At 47.9% G+C, this 25,217-nt stretch overlaps 2 protein-coding genes across 11 annotated transcripts in view; both read right to left on the bottom strand.

Moving 5' to 3' along the window:
- Positions 1-233, bottom strand: part of mus81 (MUS81 structure-specific endonuclease subunit) — a 28,728-nt gene extending 28,495 nt beyond the window's left edge. The window contains exon 1 of one of the 2 annotated variants that reach the window (XM_067975633.1): positions 88-233. In XM_067975633.1, coding sequence (XP_067831734.1) covers positions 88-96 — 9 coding nt within the window. In that variant the 5' untranslated portion in view covers positions 97-233. The remainder of the gene's footprint in view (positions 1-87) is intronic. The other variant, XM_067975629.1, reaches the window with a different exon arrangement.
- A 1,903-nt stretch (positions 234-2,136) lies between these two features.
- The window catches only part of nudt22 (nudix (nucleoside diphosphate linked moiety X)-type motif 22), a 41,578-nt gene continuing 18,497 nt past the window's right edge, over positions 2,137-25,217 (bottom strand). For 8 of the 9 annotated variants that reach the window (XM_067975619.1, XM_067975617.1, XM_067975618.1 and 5 more), the window contains 5 exons: positions 11,459-11,965; positions 9,799-9,906; positions 8,655-8,752; positions 5,894-5,987; positions 2,137-4,039 (listed from right to left, as the gene is read on the bottom strand). In XM_067975619.1, the coding sequence (XP_067831720.1) occupies positions 3,935-4,039; positions 5,894-5,987; positions 8,655-8,752; positions 9,799-9,906; positions 11,459-11,965 (912 nt within the window). In that variant the 3' untranslated portion in view covers positions 2,137-3,934. Of the gene's footprint in view, positions 4,040-5,893; positions 5,988-8,654; positions 8,753-9,798; positions 9,907-11,458; positions 11,966-12,855; positions 13,151-25,217 lie in introns of those variants that run through there. The other variant, XM_067975623.1, reaches the window with a different exon arrangement.

Here is a 25,217-nt window from a genome sequence, read left to right as displayed (position 1 = left end):
CACTGTCTGTATATGGATTACAATAACCCACTGTCCGTATATCAATTACAATAGCCCATTGTCTGTATATCAATAGCAATAACTCACTGTCTGCATGCTGTGCGTCCTGGTTAGTGATCCTTATACAGGAAACCTCCCTCCTATCTCTTCCATCCTGTCTGTACACCTCATCAAATCTACTGTGCGTAAGTCTGTGTGTCTGAATTCATAGCCCACTAGATCTGTTTGAGAGAAAGAGAGATGTAAAAGTATCTAGACAAATTGAGATGTTTCTATTTATTTTAAGTAAACCGTTGCTCAGGATTCTGACTCTCGATAAAGCTTCAGTGGCACCTCCCGCTGCATCGTCCAGAAGTCAGAACAAAAGTGTTTATAAAAGAATGAGGTTCATAATCAAATAATAGGGGCCTCAGCAAATTTACTCAATGAGTGGCAGTGGAAGGCTCCCAGTTCGATCCCTAGTCTATGCCGAGTTAGCTGGGATGGAGGTCTGGTCCATGCAGTTGGCCTCGGCCGGGGGGAAAAGTGACCAGGACTTGCGTTTCTCGCCTCTATACACTGCAAAGTGCGTGTCTGGACCTCAGATGACAGGTTTGGACTCAGATGTTCATTTTGGAGGGGGGTTCCAGTGCCTATGGAACTGTAATCATGGTTGGCGCCGTTCGATTAGTTTTGGAATGCTCCAGCACAGACATGATGGGCTGAACGGCCTCCTTCCGCTGCTGTAGACCTCTGTGGGTCCAAGGTACTCCAGGAAAAGCGAGCACCTTCAGGAGAGGGGAGAAAATGGGAAAAATAACTTTTTTTAAATGAAAGCTTGTCATCTGTCAGTAGGTGGCACCATTGTACCTTGTGTTGACAAGCCGTTAAGAATGGCAGGTCTACAATTGCAAACTTCAAGATGCCGACATCACACAATAGCAAATTGTGTGCCGGTGTTGTGACCAGCGCACTGACTGTCCATCCGTCCCTTGTCTCCTACCCCGCGGGCAGGTCCTGACTCAAGGCTCAGTCCACACTCAGCGAACGTACCCCCAGTGATGTCGCAGTTGAGAACAGCACCGCAAACACCGTATCCCCATCTGCACCAGCAGGGGGAGCTCACTGCCTTCCTGTGAGGATTGTAATAAAGGAAGAACTTGCATTTATATAGCGCCCTTCACGGCCTCCCAAAGCGATTTACAGCCAGTGAAGTGCTTTTCAAGTGTGGTCACCGATAATCTGTTTTAGTGATATTGCTTTAGTAAATATTGGTCAGGACACCCGGGGAGAACTGCCCTGCTCTTCTTCGAGTAATGCCATGGGATCTTTTACATCCACCTGAGAGGGGCAGACGGGGCCTCGGTTTAACGTCTCATCCGTAAGACGGCAGCTCTGACAGTGCAGCACTCCCTCAGTGCTGGCACTGAACGATGGATGTAGTTATAAACAGGTTAGGCTCCCTTAAAATAGATACGGTTAACTGGCCCAAACCACTTACACCTATGAGTTGAGGGACTGAAATTAATAACATATTTGTAAATTCACTAAATTTGACATAGATTTCTGAGGACTGGAAAGTTGTAAGAAAAATCTTTGGAAATGAGTGATCTGGATTAAAACTGCTCAATGCTGATTGCTTATTCAGTGAGTAGCTGAACCACACAGAGCAGGAAGGCGCGAGCTTCAATCCCCAGTCTACACCGAGATAACTGGAATACTCAGCGGATCAGCAGCGTCTCTGGAGAGAGAAAAACGCAGGGTTAGCGTTTCGGGTCGATGACCTTTCGCTCTCCACAAATGCTGCCAGACCTGCTGAGGAGTGTTCCCGGCGTTTTATATTTTATTTCAGATTCCCAGCAGCTTTTGCTTTCCGAGTTCCTTGATCTCAGCTCGGCAGCAGACTGGGGGGTTACAACTTGCCTCAGCACTTCTGATCTGGTGGGGGGTGGCGGATGGAGTCGCTGCTGCTGATCACGATACATTGATTCCTGCTGAAAAATGTGCATGTGTGGACATTGAGGGAACCTGCAATTTACTCATCTGCTTCTTTTAATACCCTGGGGCGGAAACCATCAGCTCCTGGAGGTTTGTCCACCTCAGGTCCCGTTATTTTCTCCATTTCCATATTTTTTTATTTACTTATACTAAATCCAATAAGGTCTTCCCCTTGATTTATTTTTATACATAAGAATACACATAGACAGTGATGTACACACAGAAAGAAACCTGCTCACATGTAGAATATACAGTGACTAAGAATCTGATTCACACACTCCTGAGGTCTCTTAGCCTTTTCCCCCATCCTTGGGTTTTAAACCCAGGAGGATTACAGACACGGAGCTGGTGAGAGTCACCCTGTGTAATATTCCACTGCAGCGTGATGGGTGGATACCAAATCCTGCACAGTCGGTGAGTGCGATTATCTTGTTAAAGACGTCAAGCAAATACTTTACAAATGACGACTCCTCACATCTCGACTTGGTGTTCTCACTAGGCCCGGGCAAGGGTCCAAATGCACTATTTACACTTCCTCATGTTCCAGCTCTGAAGAGATCCTGTTTTGAATCTTAGTTTTTCAAGCGAAGGCTCCAGTTTTGTCCGGCCAACTATTCAATCGCCTTGGATACCAAGGGCCTGACCTGCAGGAATTTCGATTAGTGAGACTTGAGTTCCGGACACCCCTGGCTCTCTCGCTTTGAGAACGTGTGAGGCCGAAAGCTTCTGCCTTCTGCTTTATGTGTGACTGCAGGGTTGGCTCAGGACTCAACGGCACTCACTTGCACTTTGATTTTGTCTCCGATACAACTTCGGGAGTGAAAGTACAGCGGGTGGTTCATCGAGGACTTCTTAAAAAAATTTATTCTGGGGATGTGGGTGTCGCTGGCAAAGCCGGCATTTATTGCCCATCCCTAGTTGCCCCTCGAGAAGGTGGTGGTGAGCCGCCTTCTTGAACTGCTGCAGTCTGTGTGGTGAAGGTGCTCCCACAGTGCTGTTAGGTCAGGGGGTCCTGGATTTTGACCCAGGATGAAGGAACAGCGATAAATGTCCAAGTCAGGCTGGTGAGAACTTGGAGGTGATGGTGTTCCCATGTGCCTGCGGCCTTTGTCCTTCTAGGAGGCAGTGGTCGCGGGTTAGAGAGGGCCTTTGAAGGGATACAATGGACCCCTGTCCCCTGGATCAGAGGCAGGTTTGTGCTGTGGCCAAGCTCATCAGGAACTGGGGGTGAAAATGTCCAGCTTATTTCAAATGGGATCCCTTTCATCCAGAAGGCAGTGGAGTCTTTCGTCCATGAGCAAGGGCTGGATTTAAACCCAGGTCCTAGAGCTGTGACAGGTTAGCACCCATCTCCATTCTGATCTTGCACATGAAGACCACGGCAGAGCCAGACACTAGGCTGTGTGCAACAAAGGCCTGAAGACCACCTCCATTCAACCACCGCCCCCCCACCCCACCCCACCCCACACCTACCCCCACCCCCACCCCTTGGGCTTGCTGCCTGTCACAGCAATATGGCCATGATTGAGAAGGGGACAGGGAGAATGGTATCCCCACTGCTCATGGTGCCCCAATGTGTTGTGTGATCCTTTCAAAATTCTCCAGTTACGTTTGGTGGACAGAATCCGACGGAGTGAAAGCCGGATCCACTGAAAGGCATCCAGCAAATTGGAGCCACGCAGTCGTCTGACGAGGGAGATGTTCAGCAACTCCCGACAGTCCCTCTGAATCAGAACTGCTGCAAGCACACAGCAGGTGAAGTGGCCTCGGAAAGAGAAAGGACAGGTTAATGCTATGGATCCTGATGAAGGGTCCTACCCTGAAACGTTAACCTGCCTTAGCCCTTTCCGAGGCTGATGGACCTGCTGCATTCTTTTCCAGCAGTTTTATTTATTTCAGGTTTCCAGCATTCGCAGGATGTTTATTCAATGTCCATTTGAAGCCGTTCACTGCAATCTCAATCCAGTTGGGGACAAACGAGCGAGTAGAGTTTGACACCGCCCTTGGCCGAAGGGCACAGCTCTCTCCAGCCGTTGGCATTTTCTTCAAGCATCAAGACATCCTGTACGGGAAAGAAAGAACTTGCATTTATACAGCACCTTTCACCACCTCAGGATGTCCCAGAGTGCTTTACAGCCATTGAAGTACTTTTGAACTGTAATCACTGTTGTGATGTAGGAAACGCGGCAGCCAATTTACTCACAGCAAGATCCCACAAACAGCAATGAGATACATAATCTGTCTTATTGATGTTGGCTGAGGGATAAATATTGGCCAGGACATTGGGGAGAACTCCCTGCTCTTCTTCCAATAATGCTGTAGGATCTTTTACGTCCGTATGGTTCATCTCCACACTGGCTAGTTACCCTGCTACTGTCTTAAGGTAAAATGGTTACTTTTAGCTGATGTTTTGCTCCGTATTTAACCTCTTTCAACGGCCCTTCATAACTGGGGCTCTCGCTAGGAATGCTGTTCGCCAAGATCTGCGATTTTCCTTCTCGAAGTGCACGTGACTCTCCTCTTGCTGATCCACTCTGCACTTTTGTACAGAAAATCGCCATGGAGCAGCTGGGCACCTCCCCACATAACGCTGGGGAAACAACTGGAGGGAGGTCACGTTGGGTCACCGTCACACTCCTCCTTATGGCCGAGTTCAGCAAGGCACTGACAGCCAGCCACCCCGAGGATGAGAGAGGCCTGGAGGAAATTCTCAACCCATCATACCTCTCCTCCTGGGGAGACGCTCAGACTCTTGAGAGCCTCCCATACGGTACAACGCACCGTCATGCTGCCTGACTGCATTAAATAATACACATGGGATTTTCTTCCCTCCCATTGTATTTCATTCCAAAGCTCACATTGGTCCATGACTGATTCTAGTGCCCAAAGCTCACATTGGTCCATGACTGATTCTAGTGCCCAAAGCTCACATTGGTCCATGACTGATTCTAGTGCCCAAAGCTCACATTGGTCCTTGACTGATTCTAGTGCCCAAAGCTCACATTGGTCCATGACTGATTCTAGTGCCCAAAGCTCACATTGGTCCATGACTGATTCTAGTGCCCAAAGCTCACATTGGTCCATGACTGATTCTAGTGCCCAAAGCTCACATTGATCCATGACTGATTCTAGTGCCCAAAGCTCACATTGGCCCATGACTGATTCTAGTGCCCAAAGCTCACATTGATCCATGACTGATTCTAGTGCCCAAAGCTCACATTGGCCCATGACTGATTCTAGTGCCCAAAGCTCACATTGGTCCATGACTGATTCTAGTGCCCAAAGCTCACATTGGTCCATGACTGATTCTAGTGCCCAAAGCTCACATTGATCCATGACTAATTCTAGTGCCCAAAGCTCACATTGGCCCATGACTGATTCTAGTGCCCAAAGCTCACATTGGCCCATGACTGATTCTAGTGCCCAAAGCTTGCATTGGTCCATGACTGATTCTAGTGCCCAAAGCTCACATTGGTCCATGACTGATTCTAGTGCCCAAAGCTCGCATTGGTCCATGACTGATTCTAGTGCCCAAAGCTCACATTGGTCCATGACTGATTCTAGTGCCCAAAGCTCACATTGGTCCATGACTGATTCTAGTGCCCAAAGCTCACATTGGTCCATGACTGATTCTAGTGACCATGTGGCCAATTTATAGCCCTTTGTCAAAAGACTCTCCTTCCCAGCAAAGAAGTACTTGCTCTCCGCAGTACGAAGAGGTGAAAATACCGCATGCAGGAATTAGAAACATAGCATCAAGAGTAGGCCAGTCAACCCCTTGAGCCTGTTCCGCCCTTCAGTAAGATCACGGCTGACCTGTAGGCATGATTTAATTGCACCTCCCAGCTCCGCACCACAAATTTAAAACATCTACCGACTGTACAATGTCCAAACACATGACCCTGACTGGTGGTACCTCTCGCTTCATGAAGATGATGTTGGTCGACTCCTGAGCCTCGGGACCTCCGATTAGATAGCGCTGCCTCACCTCCTCAGACGTCAGTTTACACCTGCCCAGAAAAACACAAGGACAGAACGTTACGCTGCATCCCACCACTCAGTACCCAGATCAGCACGTCTGGAATCATTGTCTATATTATGACAGGGGGAATTGAACATGAGGTAAAGGGAGAGCTTCCTTTGTCTCCTCTTCAGTGCAGTACTGAGGGAGTGCTGCGCTGTCGGAGGTGCCGTCTTTCGGGTGAGACGTTAAACCGAAGCCCCGTCTGCCCTCTCAAGTGGATGTGAAAGATCCCACGGCCACTATTCCGAAGAAGAGCAAGGGAGTTCTCTCCTGGGCCAATATTTATCGCTCAACCAACATCACTAAACACAGATTACCTGATCATTATCTCATTGCTGTTTGTGGGGGCTTGCTGTGCACAAATTGGCTGCTGTGTTTCCTAAATTACAAAAAGGGACTAACTTCAAAAAAGTACTTAATTGACTGTAGAGCGCTTTGGGATGTCCTGGGGTCATGAAAGGCACAATATAAATGTATTGTCTTCCTTTTATGTACAAGAGCATCTTTTCGGGGAGTGGAAGACAGGAACGGAATGCACGTGCAGAGAGATTGTTTTGAGAGTCTTTTGAAGGAAGAGATGAAGGTAGCAAAGTCTTTCTTTTCCTTCTAGGGATGGAGGGGAAGGGGGAGGCTGAGGATCTATGCCTGAAGATCCCACTTTATATTTCTCTTACACAACTTCAAGTGTCGGGGAACAAATAAGCTTCCGCTGCGCACTGCGTTGCGTTTACAGAACTTGTTGATAGATGCCACAGTTTGGCAGGTTGGTGATTCGGGTGAGATGGATCCCTTTGAAATGCAGCGTAATATTTACTACAGCATTTATTTTCTTTCCCTGACTCTCGATGGGCTACAGTTCCACAGATGTTGGAGCCCTCACAGTAGTGGGCATTCTTCAGGTGCGAACCTAGATGATGACAGCAGGCTCTTCAGCTGATCAAAGCCTGGTCCTATTCTCGCTCAATATCCACACACGTGCACTTTCCAACAGGAGTCACCGGTCAGTGATCAGGGTTGGAACCCTGGCTGCCCATCTGAGCTCGATGTATCAGCTGTGGCTCAGTGGGTAGCTCTCTCGCCTCTGAGTCAGAAGGTTGTGGGTTCAAGTCCCACTCCAGAGACTTGAGCACAAAATCTAGGCTGATACTCCCAGTGCAGTACTGAGGGAGTGCTGCACTGTCGGAGGTGCCGTCTTTCAGTTGAAACGTTAAACCGCGTCCTCGTCTGCCCTCTCACGTGGGCGTTAAAGATCCCACGGCCACTATTGGAAGAAGAGCAGGGGAATTCACCCGTGTCCTGGCCAATATTTATCCCTCAACCAACATCACTCAAACAGATGATCCGATCATTATCGTGTTGTTTGTGGGATCTTACATTTTCTACATTACAACAGTGACTACACTTGATTGGCTGTAAAGCATTTTGGGGCGTCCTGAGGTCGTGAAAGGTGTTATATAAATGCAAGTTCGTTCGTTCAGTTAACTCAGCAGGTTGGATGTGGAAGCTGGGAAAGCGTCTTAGCTGAAGAAACTCAACGGAAAAGCCCATCTTAATATCTGTGTGGACAGACAGCTGTTGTCTGAGTCACACGCAAGTCAGCCCATTATGGTCGCTGGGTTGGAATTGGAATGCAGGGAAATTAGGAGAGAACTGCAACATTCGGTCAGACATGGGAAATAAAAGCTGGACTGAATGAGACCAGGGCAAATGTCTCAGGGGCCTATAGCACAATGAGCGAGCCTCCCTGCCACAGAACAAGGATTCTGTCTATCAACACAAGAGGAGGAGGAGGAGGAGAAACGGGGAAAATCTCGTCAAGGTTTAAGGTGATTGGTAAAAGAACCAAAGGCGACATGAGGAAAAGCTTTTTTAAGCAGTGAGTAGTTATGATCTGGAACGTGCTGCCTGAAAGGACGGTGGAAGCAAATTCAATTGTGGCTTTCAAAAAGGAATTGGATAAATACTTGAAGGGAAAAAATTTGCAAGGCTACAGGGAAAGAGCGGGGGAACGGGACTAACTGGATTGCTCTTACAAACGGCAGGCATGGGCTCGATGGGCTGAATGGCCTCCTTATGTGCCGTAACCATTCGATGATTCTATAAGAAATAATGCTCAAGTTGAAATATGGAACTCCAACACAACTGTGCCACAAAGCACCAAAAACAGATATAAACAATTGCCAAGCTCCTCACCGCAGCAGTGAGGGGAAAGTACGAGTGATGACCTGCCTCATAGTTACTCCTTTGCAATATAAGATAGTCACCAATAAATCCAATAGGGAATTAAGGCGACACTTCTTTACCCAGAGAGTGGTGAGAATGTGGAACTCGCCACCACAAGGAGTGGTTGAGGCGAATAGCACAGATGTATTTAAGGGGAAGCTAGATAAACACATGAGGGAGAAAGGAATAGAAGGATATGCTGATAGGGCGAGATGAAGTAGGGAGGCAGGGGGCTCGTGTGGGGCATAAACACCGGCACAGACCAGTTGGACCGAATGGCCTGTTTCTGCTGTAAATTCTATGTATTACAATTCTATGTAACCTGCTCCAAATTGGTTATACAGAAGCATTAGATCAGACACCTGAAGAGCCTCATGTCCAGGAAGAGGGGACGGGAGGAATTAATACTTTGAAAAATAAGATATTCTACCTGACATAAAATTCTGCACTGGCTCGTCCTGCACTTTTATTATTCCTTGCGATTCCCAGCAGCACAGGCCTGCTTAAACTTTCTAATGGGACGTTTACCTAACGAATAAATCAGAAAATAAAATACATAACAGTTCAGATTCACGTTCTGTTAGCCCGTGTCCCAGCAACTGGGAAGCAATGCACGTCAGACATCAACCAAAACTCATCAGATAGAAGAAAAGCCTTGAATGCAGGAAACCTGAAATGGAAGTGGCAGTCGACCCAAACAGCAGCTCCTCTTCCACTATTTGAAGGGGCTGCTCCTCAACTTCTGTCCCATGCTCCTGATCCTTGGCCACCCAGTGCGGAGGTGGAGGGGGCACAGGCAAGTTGGATGGGCTCCACGTGGGTCTGCTGCTGGGCCTGGCCAAGGTAGCCATCTACAGGTCAAGGCTGGACACGGCCCGTGTGGGGGCGGGTCGCTCTGGCTGCCTGCCTCTCATCCGTGGTCTTGTCTGTGCCTGGGTGGCCCTCGAGAAGGAGCATGTGATGTCCACCAGTATGCTTGAGGCCTTCCCCGACCGGTGGGCACTGCAAGGACAGGAGTGCATAGTCGACACTAGAGACAATATTATTATTTAGTTTACAAGTTTCCGGTTTTGTTTTATTTAAAGTTCAGTTACTAGTTGCGCCCCTTTAAAAAGGGGCAATTTATTTATTTGATATCGCTGGGCCAACCCAGTGCATACTTAATGGTTAATTATAAACGGCATACAGCCCAGGAAATTCCCAGGGTTCTTCCGCAGTCCGTGCTAGGTTCAAGTGATCTCAGTCAGGGACCCAGTTGGGGTGTTACAACTGACCTAGTTGTCCCGGGCTTACGAAGAGGAAAAGTAGACAGGTTTCATGCTTCCAATCCCTATCCGTGAGCCCCTCTTTTAGATGTATATGGACATCGGGATTAGGTCCAGCGGTCATTAGAGGCTATTTGACCAAGAGAGACAACATTCTGTCTTGGCTCACACGAGGTCTGGCCCACTTGAATGAGGGACTGGATGACAGCCAGTACTCATTGAACTGTACCCCAGGAAGAGTCGCCGCCTTCAGGAAAGAGAGGGGGCACACGGTACAGAGTACCTAGGCAGGAATGTTTGAAGTTTTACCTCATCACGGATCTCTCCTAAAATGGAGGAAAATAGTTCCTGAACAACCAGCACCCCCACCAAGTGTTCCAGTTGAATGGACTCCTCTGGCACATCTTTCACGGTGGCCTGCAACAAGAGAGAGCGAAAATTGTGTATTCAATATTACTGCAGGGGCTGCTGTTCATAAAGAATCATAGAGCACAGGAGGCCACTCGGCCCATTGTGCCCGTGCCGGCTCTTTGAAAGAGCTATCCAATTAGTCCCATTGCCCCTGCTCCTTCGTAAATTTTTCCTTTTCAAGTATTTATCCAATTGCCTTTTGAAAGTCACTATTGAATCTGCTACCACTGCCCTTTCAGGCAGCGCATTCCAGATCATAACAACTCGCTGCATAAAATAAATTCTCATCTCCCCGCTGGATCTTTTGCCAATTACCTTAAATCTGTATTTTCGGGTTGCCGACCCTCCTGCCAGTGGAATCAGTTTCTCCTTATTTACTCTATCAAACCGGTCAGAACTTTCAACCCCTCTATTAAATCTCCCCTTAACCTTCTCTGCTCGAAGGAGAACAATCCCAGCTTCTCCAGTCTCTCCACATAACTGAAGTCCTCATCCCTGGTACCATTCTGGTAAATCTCCTCTGCACCCTCTCCAAGGCCTTGACCTCTTTCCTAAAGCGTGGTGCCCAGAATGGACACAAAGGCTACAGGGAGAGGCATGGACCTCCTCTCGGTCCCACACAGTTCCTGATTTCAAACTATGTGGCAGACCAGACCCACCATATCGTGTGGTAGACCAGGATCACTGGATCTCCCACAGGTGCCTGGGAATGAAAGCCCGCTAGTAACACTACATGCCTGTACAGGTGTCAGCTGTGGCTCAGTGGGTAGCACTCTTGAACCTACAACATACTAACTCAGAGGCAAGTTCCACTTCAGAGGTTTGAGCACATAATCTAGGATGATACTCCAGCACAGTACTGAGGGAGTCGGAGGTGCCGACCTTCGGACGAGGTCCCAACTGCCCTCTCAGATGAATGTAAAAGATCCCACGGCCACTATTTCGAAGAAGAGCAGGGGAGTTTTCCTCAGTGTCCTGGTTAATATTTATCCCTCAACCAACGTCACTAAAACAGACGATCTGGTCATTATCTCAGTGCTGCCTGTGGGATCTTGCTGTGCACAAATTGGCTGCCGCGTTTCGTACATTACAACAGCGACTACAAAAGTACTTCATTGGCTGTGAAGTGCTTTGGGACGTCATCAGGTAGTGAAAAGCACTACATAAATGCAAGTCTTTCTTTTTCTTATAGGAACTCAAACTGCCGCTGGGAAGACACTCCACCCCCTCCCCTCCTCCCCCCCCTCTCTCCACCCCCTCTCGTCTCTCGTCTCCCCCTCTCCTCTCTCGTCTCCCCCTCTCCCCCCACAAACGGCCTCTCGCTCCAGGGACAGGAAGCAAGAAGTAGAGCCATAGAAACCCAACAGCCAGGAGAAACCCAGAAAAAAAAAGCGTTCTTGGGGCCTCAAGGAGGAAAAGTTTGAGAGGTGCGAAGAGAACCAAGGATAGGTGAGGCGAGACGTGTCTGCCTCTGAAACCAGCTAACACCAGCGAGTCTTCATTACAAAATCCTCGCTGGACTTACAAAGCAACTATTTTTTTCTTTTGAGCAGCAAACCTTGGGTTCTGGATGGCCTCCTGGAATGTCCACCTGACCAGCCGCCTCAGCAACCTGGTCACTCCTTCTCAGAAATACAAAGCAGTTGTCCGCCGTGTGTAGCATGGCCCCAACGCCCAGGGGCTCGGCCAGATAGGCCTGGCTGTCATCGAAGTCCGCCAATCCCTGCTGCTGCAGAAGCGTGGCTTCCGCTGACCAGTTTGTCCCGAGGTAGTCCTTGTAGCACGTCAGGCCCAGCCTCAACGTCAGCGTTCCATTTTCCAGTTTGGCGGAGTGAAAGCGGAATTTGGCTCCGTCGAAGAGCCAGGGCTTTTCCTGACGGCGCTGTTGCCAGATGTCCTCGATCTTCTGCTCGTGGCCGCGTAGCACCCGACGGTTGTACGTGGGAGAGATCTCCACCTGGACCTTGTCCTGGGTCAGCTCTCCCATGAAAGGGCATTGGAACATAATGGAAATGTCAGGATCCATGTTCGTGCCTTCAAGACATGGAAGCAACCGATGCTCCTCCTGAAAGCAAGGGAAAAGTAAAGAGTTGGAACAGAACACTTGCATTTAAATAGCATCTTTCACAACCTCAGGACGTTCCAAAGCACTTTACAGCCAATGAAGTACTTTTGAAGCTATAATGTAGGAAATGCAGCAGCCAAATGGCACACAGCCAGGTCCCACTAACAGCAGTATGATAATGACCAGATCATCTGTTTTTTAGTGGTGTTGGTTGAGGGATAAATATTGCACCCAGGACACCGGGGAGAACTCCCCCTGCTCTTCTTCAAATAGTGACATGGGATCTTTTACATCCATCTGAGAGGGGCAGACGGGGCTTCGGTTTAACCTCTCATCTGAAAGACGGCATCTCTGACAGTGCAGCACTCCCTCAGCACTGCACTGGGAGTGTCAGCCTAAATTTTGTGCTCAAGTCTCCGGGTGGGGGGAAAGAAGAGGAAGAGGAAGATGGAGAAAGGGGGAAAATCGGCTGTGTTTTTGCTTCTATTCAGTGACCCCTGTGGTCAAACAACTGGCCAGCAAAGCACCAAATATTCTGCATGAAATCATACCCAGGAAGGAATCTGCACTTTCAGGAGATAGGAGATAGGAGATGGACATTGGAAAGTAAAAACAGTGTGTGTGTGTGTGGGAGCAGAGGGGAGGCTTTAAAACTACCTGGAGCAACCTGTTCTACTGAAATCTTACCTTTTCACAGAGAATAAACACTTCCCCATTCCAATAGTGTGACTCCATTGAAATTAAACAGTTGAGACAGAAACCCCTGTCAGATTACTCAAACTGCCCCGTCCGTACAGGTGTCTGCAATTCCTCCAGCAACTCACAGACTCGCTCGTCACACCTCACCCAGGAAATACCCTGTACAGGTGATAGTGCGGGGAGGGTCTTACCTGCACGGCCCGGGTCCCTGCGGAACGCGGTGCGACTCGGTCTCAATGCCACGCTCATTCAACAGCATAAACGCAGGGGGAATCCGCAGATCGGAGCGGGGGGAGTGAGACTCCCAGTCCTATTCCGGACCCGTCTGATCCGATCCAATTTTTCACGTCTGTTTCAGAAAGCGGAAGTAAGAATGCGACGGCTGCTAACTATTGGTCCGGGGGATCGCATGTGACATCCTAAGGATTTATTCTATCACACAACACAGAAGGAGGCCATTCGGCCCATCGCACCTGTGTCTGTCCACCTTCTACCGACCTGTGTCTGTTCTGATGTTTAATAAAAGCAAACCGCTTGTGGGTTACATTTACGAGATCATTCCAAACTCTTAAAGAGGGACACAGAGTTCACATAATCCCTGGTCGAGATCTGGCATGATGTGGAGATGCCGGTGATGGACTGGGGTTGACAAATGTAAGGAATCTTACAACACCAGGTTATAGTCCAACTGTTTTATTCTGGCAGACTCAGTCCTAACCCGGCGGTAGTTGGCCTGCAGGTATATGGCATTAGGGCAACTACTGCTTTCATAGGAACAGGGGGAGGCCATTCAGCCCCTCGAGCCTGTTCTGCCATTCAATTAGATGGTAGCTGATCTGTATCTTGACGCACTGACTGTCCGCTAGCAGGGTAACCTCACACTTAACGTCAATATGGTTCATCTTTCGGTCATCACTACCAGTAAAACAACATCCATTTCCATTTACAGAGAGCCTTTAACTTTAAAAAAACGATGCAAGGCGCTTCACAGAGGAGTAATCAGACAAAAACGGACAGAGAAGAAATTAGATGGGGCAACCAAAAACTTGGACAGAGGTAGGTTTTAAGGAGAGGGCCTTAAATAAGAAGAGCACGGGATTTCTTCCCGGTGACCTGGGCCAATATTTATCCCTCAACCAACGTCATTGAAACAGATGATCTGGTCATTATCACATTGCTGTTTGTGGGATCTTGCTGTGCGCAAATTTCCCTACATTACAACAGTGACTACACTTCAAAAAGTTCTTTGTTGGCTGTGACGCGCTTTGGGGGCGTCCCAACTTTCTTTTTTCTGTGATACTTACAGAGGGAAGCCTATGATTCTTCACATGGTTGGAAGATCATTGTGCTGAGGGGCAAGAAAACCCAGAGCAGAGGCTCAACACTTTGCCAGCAGAAGAGGGGGAAGAGCAAGAGTGGGCCGTGTTTGGTTACGCAGCAATAATGGAGATCGCTGAGTAGCTGTGCTCTGCCTGGGTAAAAAAAAAACAAAAAGGAGGATGTGGAAAGGTCATGACTGCTTGTAAATTGGCCTGATAGGTAGTTTGCCAGGAAATGTTCTGCTTAGGTTACATCACCTTCAACAATGCCAAAACTTCACGGTTATTTAAGAAATATGATCAGAAAATAAGTTCTGATTGGCTGAGAACCAACTGTGAAGCTCACCACAAGCACACAGACTTCTCTTTTCAATATTTGGACTCTAGGGGAACCAAGGGATACGGGGATCGGGCGGGAGAGTGGAGTTGAGGTCAAAGATCGGCCATGATCTCACTGAATGGCGGAGCAGGCTCGAGGGGCCGTATGGCCTACTCCTGCTCCTGTTCCTTATGTTCTTATCCGTGTCGTGGTGGCTGGGAATCAGAACGCTGACGCACTCTCTTTATTCCCAATTGTCTCCACTCCTCTTCTGAAGGCACCGTCTCTTGTTGAGGCGTGGCTCCATCAGCACCGGCACCCCTTCGGGCCCTGACATGAGTGGCCATTCTCCGTGTGTGAGCTGAGGTGGTGAGCGTCACCAGGCCACTCGGCCACGGGGGGCCTCACAACTGACCCCCCCATCCTATCCACGCATGCAGTTCCCAGCATGAACAATCAAGAATTAAAAATCTTGGCCGATTTATCTGTCCCTAATTCAGGACACGAAGGACAATTGTAGTACCCTCACTACTGACCTGCCTGGGATCAGCTAGCGCTACACAGTTTGGGAACAGAACCAGAGACCTCTTGGTTTGTGTGACTCAATGGATCATGCAGAACTAATACCTTGTTTATAATACATTACTGCCTTTAGTGCAAGCCTAATACCCCACAAGTAATAATGTTAGCCATGGCTCAGTGGGTAGCACGCTTGCCTCTGCGTCAGAAGGTTGTGGGTTCAAGTCCCACTCCAGAGACTTGAGCACAAAATGTTGGCCAACACTCCAGTGCAGTACTGAGGGAGTGCTACACTGTCGGAGGTGCTGTCTTTCAGATGAGATGTTAAACCGAAGCCCCGACTGCCCCCTCAGGGGGATGTAAAAATTCCTACTGTGCTATTTGAAGAAGAGCAGGGCAGTTCTACTGGTGGCCTGGCCAATATTTATCCCTCAACCAACACCTAAAAGAAAACAGATTATCTGGTCATTATCATATTGCTGTTTGTAGGATTTTCTGAATCTAAATATATGAAAGTATGAGGTGCGAGTTGGCTATGATAGATTGGGGAGCTTTACTAAAAGGGATGACGGTGGATAGGCAATGGCTAATGTTTAAAGAACGTGTGCAGGAATAGCAACAATTATTCATTCCTGTCTATCGCAAAACTAAAACAGGAAAGGTGGCTCAACTGTGGCTTACAAAAGAAATTAAGGATAGTATTAGATCCAAAGAGGAGACATATAAAATTGCCAGAAAAAGCAGCAGGCCTGAGGATTGGGAGCAGTTTAGAATTCAGCAAAGGAGGACAAAGAGATTGATTAAGAGGGGGAAAATAGAGTATGAGAGTAAACTAGCAGGGAACATAAAAACTGACTGTAAAAGCTTCTATAAATATGTCAAGAGAAAAAGATTAGTGAAGACAAATGTAGGTCCCTTACAGTCAGAAATGGGGGAAATTATAATGGGGAACAAAGAAATGGCAGAACAATTAAACACATACTTTGGTTCTGTCTTCACAAAGGAGGACACAAATACCTGCCAGAAATATTAGGGAACCAAGGGTCTAGTGAGAGGGAGGAACTGAAGGAAACCAGTATTAGTAAAAAAAATAGTGCTAGGGAAATTAACAGGGCTAAAGGCTGACAAATCCCCAGGGCCTGATAATCTACATCCCGGAGTACTAAAGGAAGTGGCCCTGGAAATAGTGGATGCATTGGTGATCATCTTCCAAAATTCTATAGACTCTGGAACAGTTCCTACAGATTGGAGGGTGGCAAATGTAACCCCACTATTTAAAAAAGGAGGGAGAGAAAAAACAGGGAATTACAGACCAGTTAGCCTAACATCAGTAGTGGGGAAAATGCTAGAGTCTATTATAAAAGATGTGATAACAGAACACTTGGAAGGCATTAACGGGATTGGACAAAGTCAGCATGGGTTTATGGACGGGAAATCATGCTTAACAAATCTACTGGAGTTTTTTGAGGATGTAACTAGTAGAATAGATAGGGGAGAACCAGTGGATGTGGTGTACTTGGATTTTCAGAAGGCTTTTGATAAGGTCCCACACAAGAGGTTGGTGTGCAAAATTAAAGCACATGGGATTGGGGGGAATATACTGGCATGGATTGAGAATTGGTTGACAGACAGAAAAGAGAGTAGGAATAAACAGATCTTTTTCCAGGTGGCAGGCAGTGATTAGTGGGGTACCACAGGGATCAGTGCTTGGGCCCCAGCTATTCACAATATATATCAATGATTTGGATGAGGGAACTAAATGTAACATTTCCAAGTTTGCAGACAACACAAAGCTGGGGCGGAATGTGAGCTGTGAGGAGGATGCAAAGAGGCTACAATGTGATTTAGACAAGTTGGGTGAGTGGGCAAAAACATGGCAGATGCAGTATAACATGGATAAATGTGAGGTTATCCACTTTGGTTGTAAAAACGGAAAGGCAGATTATTATCTGAATGGTGATAAATTGGGAAAAGGGGAGGTGCAACGAGACCTGGGTGTCCTTGTACACCAGTCGCTGAAAGCAAGCATTCAGGTGCAGCAAACAGTTAGGAAGGCGAATGGTATGTTGGCCTTCATTGCAAGAGGATTTGAGTACAGGAGCAGGGATGTCTTACTGCAGTTATACAAGGCCTTGGTGAGACCACATCTGGAGTAGTGTGTGCAGTTTTGGTCTCCTTATCTGAGGAAGGATGTCCTTGCCATGGAGGGAGTGCAACGAAGGTTTACCAGACTGATTCCTGGAATGGCAGGACTGATGTATGAGGAGAGATTGGGTCGACTAGGCCTATATTCACTAGAGTTTAGAAGAATGAGAGGTGATCTCATCGAAACATATAAAATTCTAACAGGACTAGACAGACTAGATGCAGGGAGGATGTTCCCGATGGCTGGGGAGTGCAGAACCAGGGGTCACAGTCTCAGGATATGAGGTATGCCATTTAGAACTGAGATGAGGAGAAATTTCTTCACTGAGGGTGGTGAACCTGTGGAATTCACTACCACAGAAGGCAATGGAGGCCAAGTCATTAGATGTATTCGAGAAGGAGATAGATATATTTCTTAATGCTAAAGGGATCAAGGGATATGGGGAAAAAGCGGGAACAGGGTACTGAGTTAGACGGTCAGCCATGATCATTTTGAATGGCGGAGCAGGCCCGAAGGGCCGAATGGCCTACTCTTGCTCCTATTTTCTATGTTTCTATCTTGCTGTACGCAAATTGTCTGCTGTGTTTCCTACATGACAACAGTGACTACACTTCAAAAAAGTACTTAACTGGCTGTAAAGCACTTTGAGACGTCCTGAGGTTGTGAAAGGTGCTATATAAATGCAAGTCGTTCTATTCTTTAAATGGGTTAGACAAAAACAAATTTCACCCTAGTCAATCAGATTGCTGTATCAACCCTGCAGCTGTAGAGCCTCACTGTGAGCACACCGAAAGACGGCACCACTGACACTGCAGCACTCCCTCAGCATTGCACTGAAGACAATGCTGGATCTCCAGAGTTAACCCAATTCAATAACGATAAAAATATCAATGGAAGTGTTTTTCATCATTTACTCCCCTCGTCTGTTGCTGGGGTGTGATGACCTCTGCTGGAACATGTGTGTGTGTGGACACTGGGATGAGGACAGGATCAGGCTTGAGGTACTGGAGGACAGCCAGCACCTGTGCAGCCGTACCCAAGAGTCAGCACATTGAGGGAAGAAAACTGTCAAAGAACCTGAATTGTCCAGCACACAAGTCTATTGTGTACAGAGAGTCCTAGAGCTCTGTCGCTAATTTATTTTATTGTTCATGTGTTTAGATTGTAGATACACAGCGCACAAAGGACATGCTGTACATAGGAAGTTGACATGAGGCAAAAGGCTGCCACAAACATTACCGCTTTATTCTTTAATCAGTCATTAAAGTCAAATTTCCCTGAAATAATTGAAAGAATTAATGTGTGGAACGATTATCCTTTTAGTGGATTGGAGTTTGAAATGTGAATTTGATGGTCTGCAGCAATGGAACAATTGTTGGAAACGGTGAACGATTCTCAAAATGGTGAACTGATAACACAAAGCTGTTTAAGATTAAGCTGTTAATCCTTCCTATCAAGACGTGATTACTGATAGACTCTGGAATATCAGAAAAATCTCGAGATATATAACCACACGATAAGAACTGCCTCTCTCTAGCTCAGCCGGTGAAGGTAGTGCGTAACCAGGCCATACAGCCCAGAGAGTCACAGCTTTAATTGGTGCCCATTGCTAAGCTAGTTGGTCTCGACTGGGCCGGTTGCTGCAATTGGCCTCAGTCCCCTTGTGCGGAGAGGGATCAGCCAGAATTACTATTGATGATCGCTATCCAGTGACGTGTGTGCGGACATTAGCCGAGGACAGCGTAGGTTTTGGTTACGATGCTGCTTGTGGTCAGATAGGCTGCTGAGAGTCTGGCCTCGATTTGTAATCGCCCCTCGCCCAGGGGGAATGGTGCGCGGGAGGGGTTAAGATTGGGCCGAGTCCACTTAACGGCCTGAGGTCGCTCCGTTCCAGCCTGGCGCCATTTCATCTCCGCCGACTTTCAAGTGGGCCGAGGCTCTCGCTATGAATTTAAATTCAAAGGTCGCAACCCAATGACATCATTGGTGCCGCGAACTGATTTTAACATGGGGGGGGGGTGGGGGGAAAGGGGCCTGCAATGTGTGGAACCTGAGCTGAAACATGGTGGGGCCACCGACTGGCCAGGAGAGGCCAAGGTAAGTTTTGTAAACTGTTTTTTGTGAGAAAGCCTCGTGGGCCAGAAGGAACAGGAGTACTCCACCTACTCCCTGTGCCCAGCAAGGAATCCATGGGCCTGGCATCACCTCTCCCTTTGCGTTCTTGCCCGGTGCTGAGGTTGTGCCGAGGAACGTTCCTTCGGGTCCCTGGCGTCCTGAGGCTCCTGCTCCCACCCGCCAACCCTGACGTCAGTCCTGGCAGGAGACTATCCTGTTGTATTTAAATGAGACCCTGGAATTAAAATGGCCTGGACCTCACGGTGAGCTTCCAGGGAGGGGTTTCCCTCCCTCCTGGCCTGGACGCCCCTACCCCCCCACCCCCCCAACCCCACAGCAGTAAAATTTGAGGCCTCTCTGTCTAGGCTTCGCACATGAAGAGTGGCCATTTGAGTGAGGTAGGAGAGGGTAGCCAGTATCCGTGGAACTCTATTCCGACCTGAAGGTAGAGGAAGGAAGAAAATTGGAAACAATATCTGAAATACATTATTTCTTTGTAATGTTGTACAGCAAATGAGATTTTAAAGAAAGATAAAAAGCTCAGTCGGCAGAAAGGTTAAAATAGATGGCAAGATATTCCCGTGCCATTTGAACACTGCCTCAACTCACATTAGCTGTACTGAAATCAACCATTTAAAGGGACTCTTGCCATCGAGACTTCAGTTAAAACTCTTAATTGGTTGTCTTTGAAAGGCAGATCTTTCAGGGTCTGGTTTAATCTCCACAATACAGCTCTGTGGCCGATATTGTTTCGTACAGATTATTTTTAATCCTCTTTCTTTTTCTTCCCCAATTCTCCTCTTCTTCCTCTCCTGAAGGAATTGATTTTGCCGGCATGCAGTTCCTTGGGTCATACTCTGGAGCCTCTTCGAAGTGGCTGTCCTTCATGTGACTAAGGACAGTGAGCATCTGTGGGCCATTCTACCACAGAGTGCCTCACAAACACAAGCCTAATCCAGCCCTCGCCCAATGTCCACACCCATGCGCTTTATCAAGCATCACTGAATAGCAATCAGAATACCAGAAGTATTGAAGCCAATTCCTGTACCCAACTCGATGCTCCAGCCAACATCAACTAACTCAACACACATCTGCTACTTCATCCAGAGTATTCCTGGTCTGCTGCCCGTATCCTAACTCGCACCAAATCCCGTTCATCCATCACCCCTGTGCTCGCTAACCTACATTGGCTCCCGGTCGGGGATCGCCTCGATTTTAAAATTCTCATCCTTATTTTCAAATCCCTCCATGACCCTCACCACCTCTCTGTAACCTCCTCCAGCCTATAACTCTGAGATCTCTACGCTCCTCCAATTCTGGCCTCTTGCGCATCACTGATTTGCTTCGCTCCACCATTGGCCATGTCTTCAGCCGAGGCCCTAAGCTCTGGAATTCTCTCCCTAAACCTCTCCGCCTCTCTCTCCTCCAACACGCTCCTTAATACCTACTTCCTTGACCAACCTGTCCTAATGTCTCCTTATGTGTCTCGATGTCAAATTTTGTCTGATAACACAACTGTGAAGCGCCTTGGGTCGTTTTGCTACGTTAAAGGTGCTATATAAACGCAAATTGTTGGTGTTGTATGGCTCATACCACTTCAGGTGATGCACTTACCCAGTGAGACACCAGGGTGCTGCAGCTCCTTTCTGTGTGGAATTGAGTGAAGTTTACATAGCGGTCTGGGATTGGTTCTCGGTTCTGCTAACTGTGTTTTGTCAGGGCTGTCGGGCTGTCGTGCATCTGCGAAACTCCCTTTAGTTAGGAAGACAGTTGGACAGGCTGCGTAATTCAATGACTAGTTCGCTGATGAAAAAGTGTAGGAGGCGGCGGCAAGAATGCTTGAGTCTGCGGGTTCAAATCGTTCCACGAAATTATCTTTCCTGTGAGGACTTCCAGCTGTGCAAGGTTAAAGGTCGCACTATTCCAGGTTGCATTTATATTGGCACCAAGTGATGTTCACTCAGCTGGGCCGATTCTGGAACTGTGGGCTTGACAACGTCTGCCCAGTGCCAAAACTGGACATGGGCAAGCGTTTAAAACCTCTTTGCGAACATGCAAATACAGAGATGTCTGCTCGCACGTCCTCAATGTTACTTTTTAATTCAGCAGTTGATAATGACCAAGCAGCTATCTCTAAAACCAGACTGTCCAGTTCAAAATGTTCCATGGTCCGTGTGATCTCCTGGACTCGTTTCGATCGTCTGAGGGGGTCGGCGAGAATTTTCCCCAGAGTATTTCTTCCCTTATTGGCCCTGGGTTTTCTCACCTCTCCTCGGAGATTATATGGCTGTGAGTTGGGGCGGGAAGGGGGAGGGAGGGAGGACGTGTTTAGTCATGATGCTCTGGCCCTCATGAGTGTGGGGCAGGGAAAATGGACCAGTTGGTCTTTTCCTGTCCGTCAATTTTGTATGTTCGTAAATCACATGGGTGACCACACTGGTTACTAATCTGAAGGTAGGTAGTGTAAACATTGCTGCAAACTATATGGCTGAGAGGCTACAGTGGAATTTCTATGCCTCAGACTCATTCCAGGCTGCAAGAAGTGACGTCAGCAGCAGTCAAATTGCTGTCCATTCGACCATCAAGCAGGTAACTGATGCCCTCTTCGCAAGAAGACAATACATCACCTTCCCAATGCAGGCTGCTGATTAGGAGGAGAGAGCTCTCTGATTTGCCCACAATGCTGGATTTCCCTAGGTGCAAGGTCTCATCGACTGCACACGTTTCCCTGCGTTCCTCCCTTCAAGAATCAGACATGTTTTATAACAGGAAGCGGGTTTCACTCCTTGAATGTTCAGCTGTTCTGTTACCACAGGCAGTGAATAACGCAGGTTTGTGAACTGGCAATAGACATGATGCCTTCATACTGCACCAGTCCTCAATCCCCCCCGTCATCGACCCAGACCAGCACAAGTATCAGGCTGGCTCCTTGGAGACAGAGAGTATCCCCCCTACACCTGGCTCATGACTTGTGTCAGGAGCCCGGGCACAGACACGGACACCAATACAATGAGAGTCATGCTCAAACCAGAGCTCTCACTGAGCAAACCCTAGGCCTCCTCAAAGGTTCCTGGACCGATCGATCCGGAGGAGTCCTACAGTACAGCAATCAGTGAGTCTCCAGATTTGTAGTGGTTTGCTGCACGCTATACAACTATGTCATTTGGAGGGGCCAAGCCTTGCAACTGCCATAGGAGGAAGAAGTGCAGGGGCAAGATGAAGGGGACAAGGAAGAAGAGGATAATGAGGAAGGCCAAGCAGTGCTGCAGTACCAGAGCTGAAAGGCAACAAATTATTGAGGAGAGATTCTCCTAAGCAAACCCTCCCCCATATCTTGGCGGGATATCTTCCTGTCATCAGGTGGGTAGAGAACATCCCTCAATGCTGACCTCCTCCACTAGGACTTCCAGCGCAGCATCTGAAAAAGAGCGGGGCCTTTGAAGCAGCTGCTTGTCCTGCCATCTCCTGCATTGCCTTCCAGTTGCTTGCAGTCAAAGTACACCTCCCTTTTAAGAGGTGCAGGCTGCCTTTAAATACAGTCAGGAACGCTGGATATTGAAGCCCTTGATTAGACAAGCTTCTGTGTTCCCTCAGTGGTTCAGTTGGTACGGTGAATGCATCACTAGAGGGTGTGGGGAACTATGCAGTCCAGGGAGGTCCCAGGTTTGATCCCAGGTCTTTGCTGAGTTTGTGGTCTCAGTCAAGACAGTAGATGGATGCTTTGGAGCTGTTGGACTGGAGAGGGCAAAAATTAGCTAGGGTTCCCACTCCTGATCAGGGAGAGCAAAGGAAGGACTTGAATGTATACACCACCTTATCACGTCTCAGAAACATATGAAAGTGCTTCATGTGCAATGAATTACTTTGAAATGCAGCAATTGTAGGTGGAACTTGTCAGGAGCAGTAACATCTGCTGGAAAATAGGACAGGAGTGGACCCAGCCTTGACGCCTCCAAATACTCTCTGTGACTCGCATGTGGAATGGCCAGTTGGATGAGGTACTTAGAGCTTGCAACCCTGGGATCCTTGAGCCCAGAATCCTGGCCAAATAAATGTTGTAGGGTTTGCACTGAGAAAGTCCTTGAATTTCACCCATGACTGCTTTTATAAAAGTAGCAGATATTTTTATGCTGGTAGCATTATTTCACTTTTGTGTAAATTTTCCAATATGTTGTTTAGTGCTATATTTGGGCAGAATTCCAATGTCCATTGCTTCTGATGCTTTATGCATGGTGCATGGTACATGCATCAGCAACATTAAAAAAGCTATTTTCTAAAAGCAAACATACAAATTCCTCCTGTCCTGGCGAATCCTATGACGGTAAAGAACAATCCCAATCCTGGGATAGGCAGAATTGAATCTCAATATCCTGCTGTCACAAAAGGCATCTACGATTCCCAACACCAGACGTAGCAATGGGAGTCCGGCATCTGTGGAGGGGGTCAGCCCTGGCTCACAGGGTAGCACTCTCGCCTCTGAATCAGAAGGTTGTGGGTTCAGAGTCCCACTCCAGAGACTTGAGCACGTAATCCAGGCTGATCCTCAGTACTGCACTGAGGGAGTGTTGCACCGTTGAAGGTGCAGTCTTTCGGATGAAACGTTAAACCGAAGCCCCGTCTGCCCCCTCAGGTGGACACAAAATATCCCGCGGCCACTATTGGAAGAGCAGTGGAGTTTCTCCCCGGTGTCCTAGCCAATATTTATCCCTCAACCCCACAATCATTAAAACTAAAACTGGTCATTATCACATTGCTATTTGTGGGATCTTGCTATGCGCAAATTGGCTGCTGCGTTACAACAGTGACTACACTTCAAAAGTACTTCATTGGTTGTAAAGCACTTCGAGATGTCCTGAGGTCGTGAAAGGCTACATAAAAGCAAGTCTTTCTTTCATAGCCAATCTTGATCCCGTCCTCACCCATGATCTACTCGTGCTGGCTTTCCAGCAAGGGCCATTGGAGAGCAATCAGGCATGAGAATCATACAGCACAGAAGGCGGCCATTCAGCCCACTGAATGATGGACATTTTTTCCTTGCCTAGCCCAAGGGTGTCGAGGCAAATTATACCTCCCAACTGCTGCTCCGCTGAGATGAGCTAGCTCAGCGCACAGCCAAGGGATTGAACCTGGGACTTTCCTGGCCTGTGTAGCTCAGCATTGCGATGAGGAACTGCCTTTACCTACTGGACCATTGGTGGAGCGCAAAGCATTTGTTTTTAAACAATATTTTCAAAGTATTTACGGGAATAAATAGGGTTGGCGTGTGAGGGTCAAGGGAAAATAAGTGTTTTCTTTATAAATTGGAATCAGGTGGTTTACACAAGAAGCCACATTATTCTGTGAAATTTAAAATAGAACCAAAACCGCACTGAAAAACGCAGGAGATGTGTAACACAATGCAGACATTTACTTCACCACTGGCTCTGCCTTGGGACAGACTAATTCACTTCAGTCGTTCCGTGTGGTGATTGCTTAATTTCAAAGAAGTATCAAGGCATCACACTCACTGACATCAAAGCCCCTGCGGCCGAATGCACGGGCACTGGACTTTCATTTTGCAGCTTGTTTACAAGGAGTTATGGGGGGGGGGGGGGGGTTGCGGGTAGGGCTACAATGTTAAGTTTCACATTTCCTGCTTGTTTTCCTCTCCTGTAAATAGTGACTTCTGCTGGAGTACAGTTCCACAGACACCAGTGACCCTCTGGTACTCACCCGAGCAGCCACCCATCAAACCCCCTGCGCTCGCTGACATTGGCTCCCGCTCCGGCAACGCCTCGGTTGTAAAATTCTCATCCTGGTTTTCAAATTCCTTCATGGCCTCACCCCTCCCTATCTCTGTAACCTCCTCCAGCCCCACAACCTCCCCTCCCCAGCCATCTCTTGTAAATTCTGGCCTCTTGTGCATCCCCGATTTTCATCGCTCCACCCTTGGCGGTCGTGCCGTCAGCTGCCTAGGCCCTAAGCTCTGGAATTCCTTCCTGAAACCTCTCGGCCTCTCTCTCCTCCTTTAAGGCACACTTTAAAACCTACCTCTTTGACTAAGTTTTTATTCACCTGTCCTAATTTCTCCTTATGTGGGTTGATATAAATGCAAGTTGTTGTTGAGAGTCAGTGTCCATGGAACCCGTACCCCAG

This window comes from Heptranchias perlo, chromosome 43 (genome assembly GCF_035084215.1).
Source record: "Heptranchias perlo isolate sHepPer1 chromosome 43, sHepPer1.hap1, whole genome shotgun sequence".
In the NCBI taxonomy this organism is placed as follows: domain Eukaryota; kingdom Metazoa; phylum Chordata; class Chondrichthyes; order Hexanchiformes; family Hexanchidae; genus Heptranchias; species Heptranchias perlo.
Note: the sequence above shows the minus strand (reverse complement) of the source record. Positions and strands in the feature narration are given on the sequence as shown.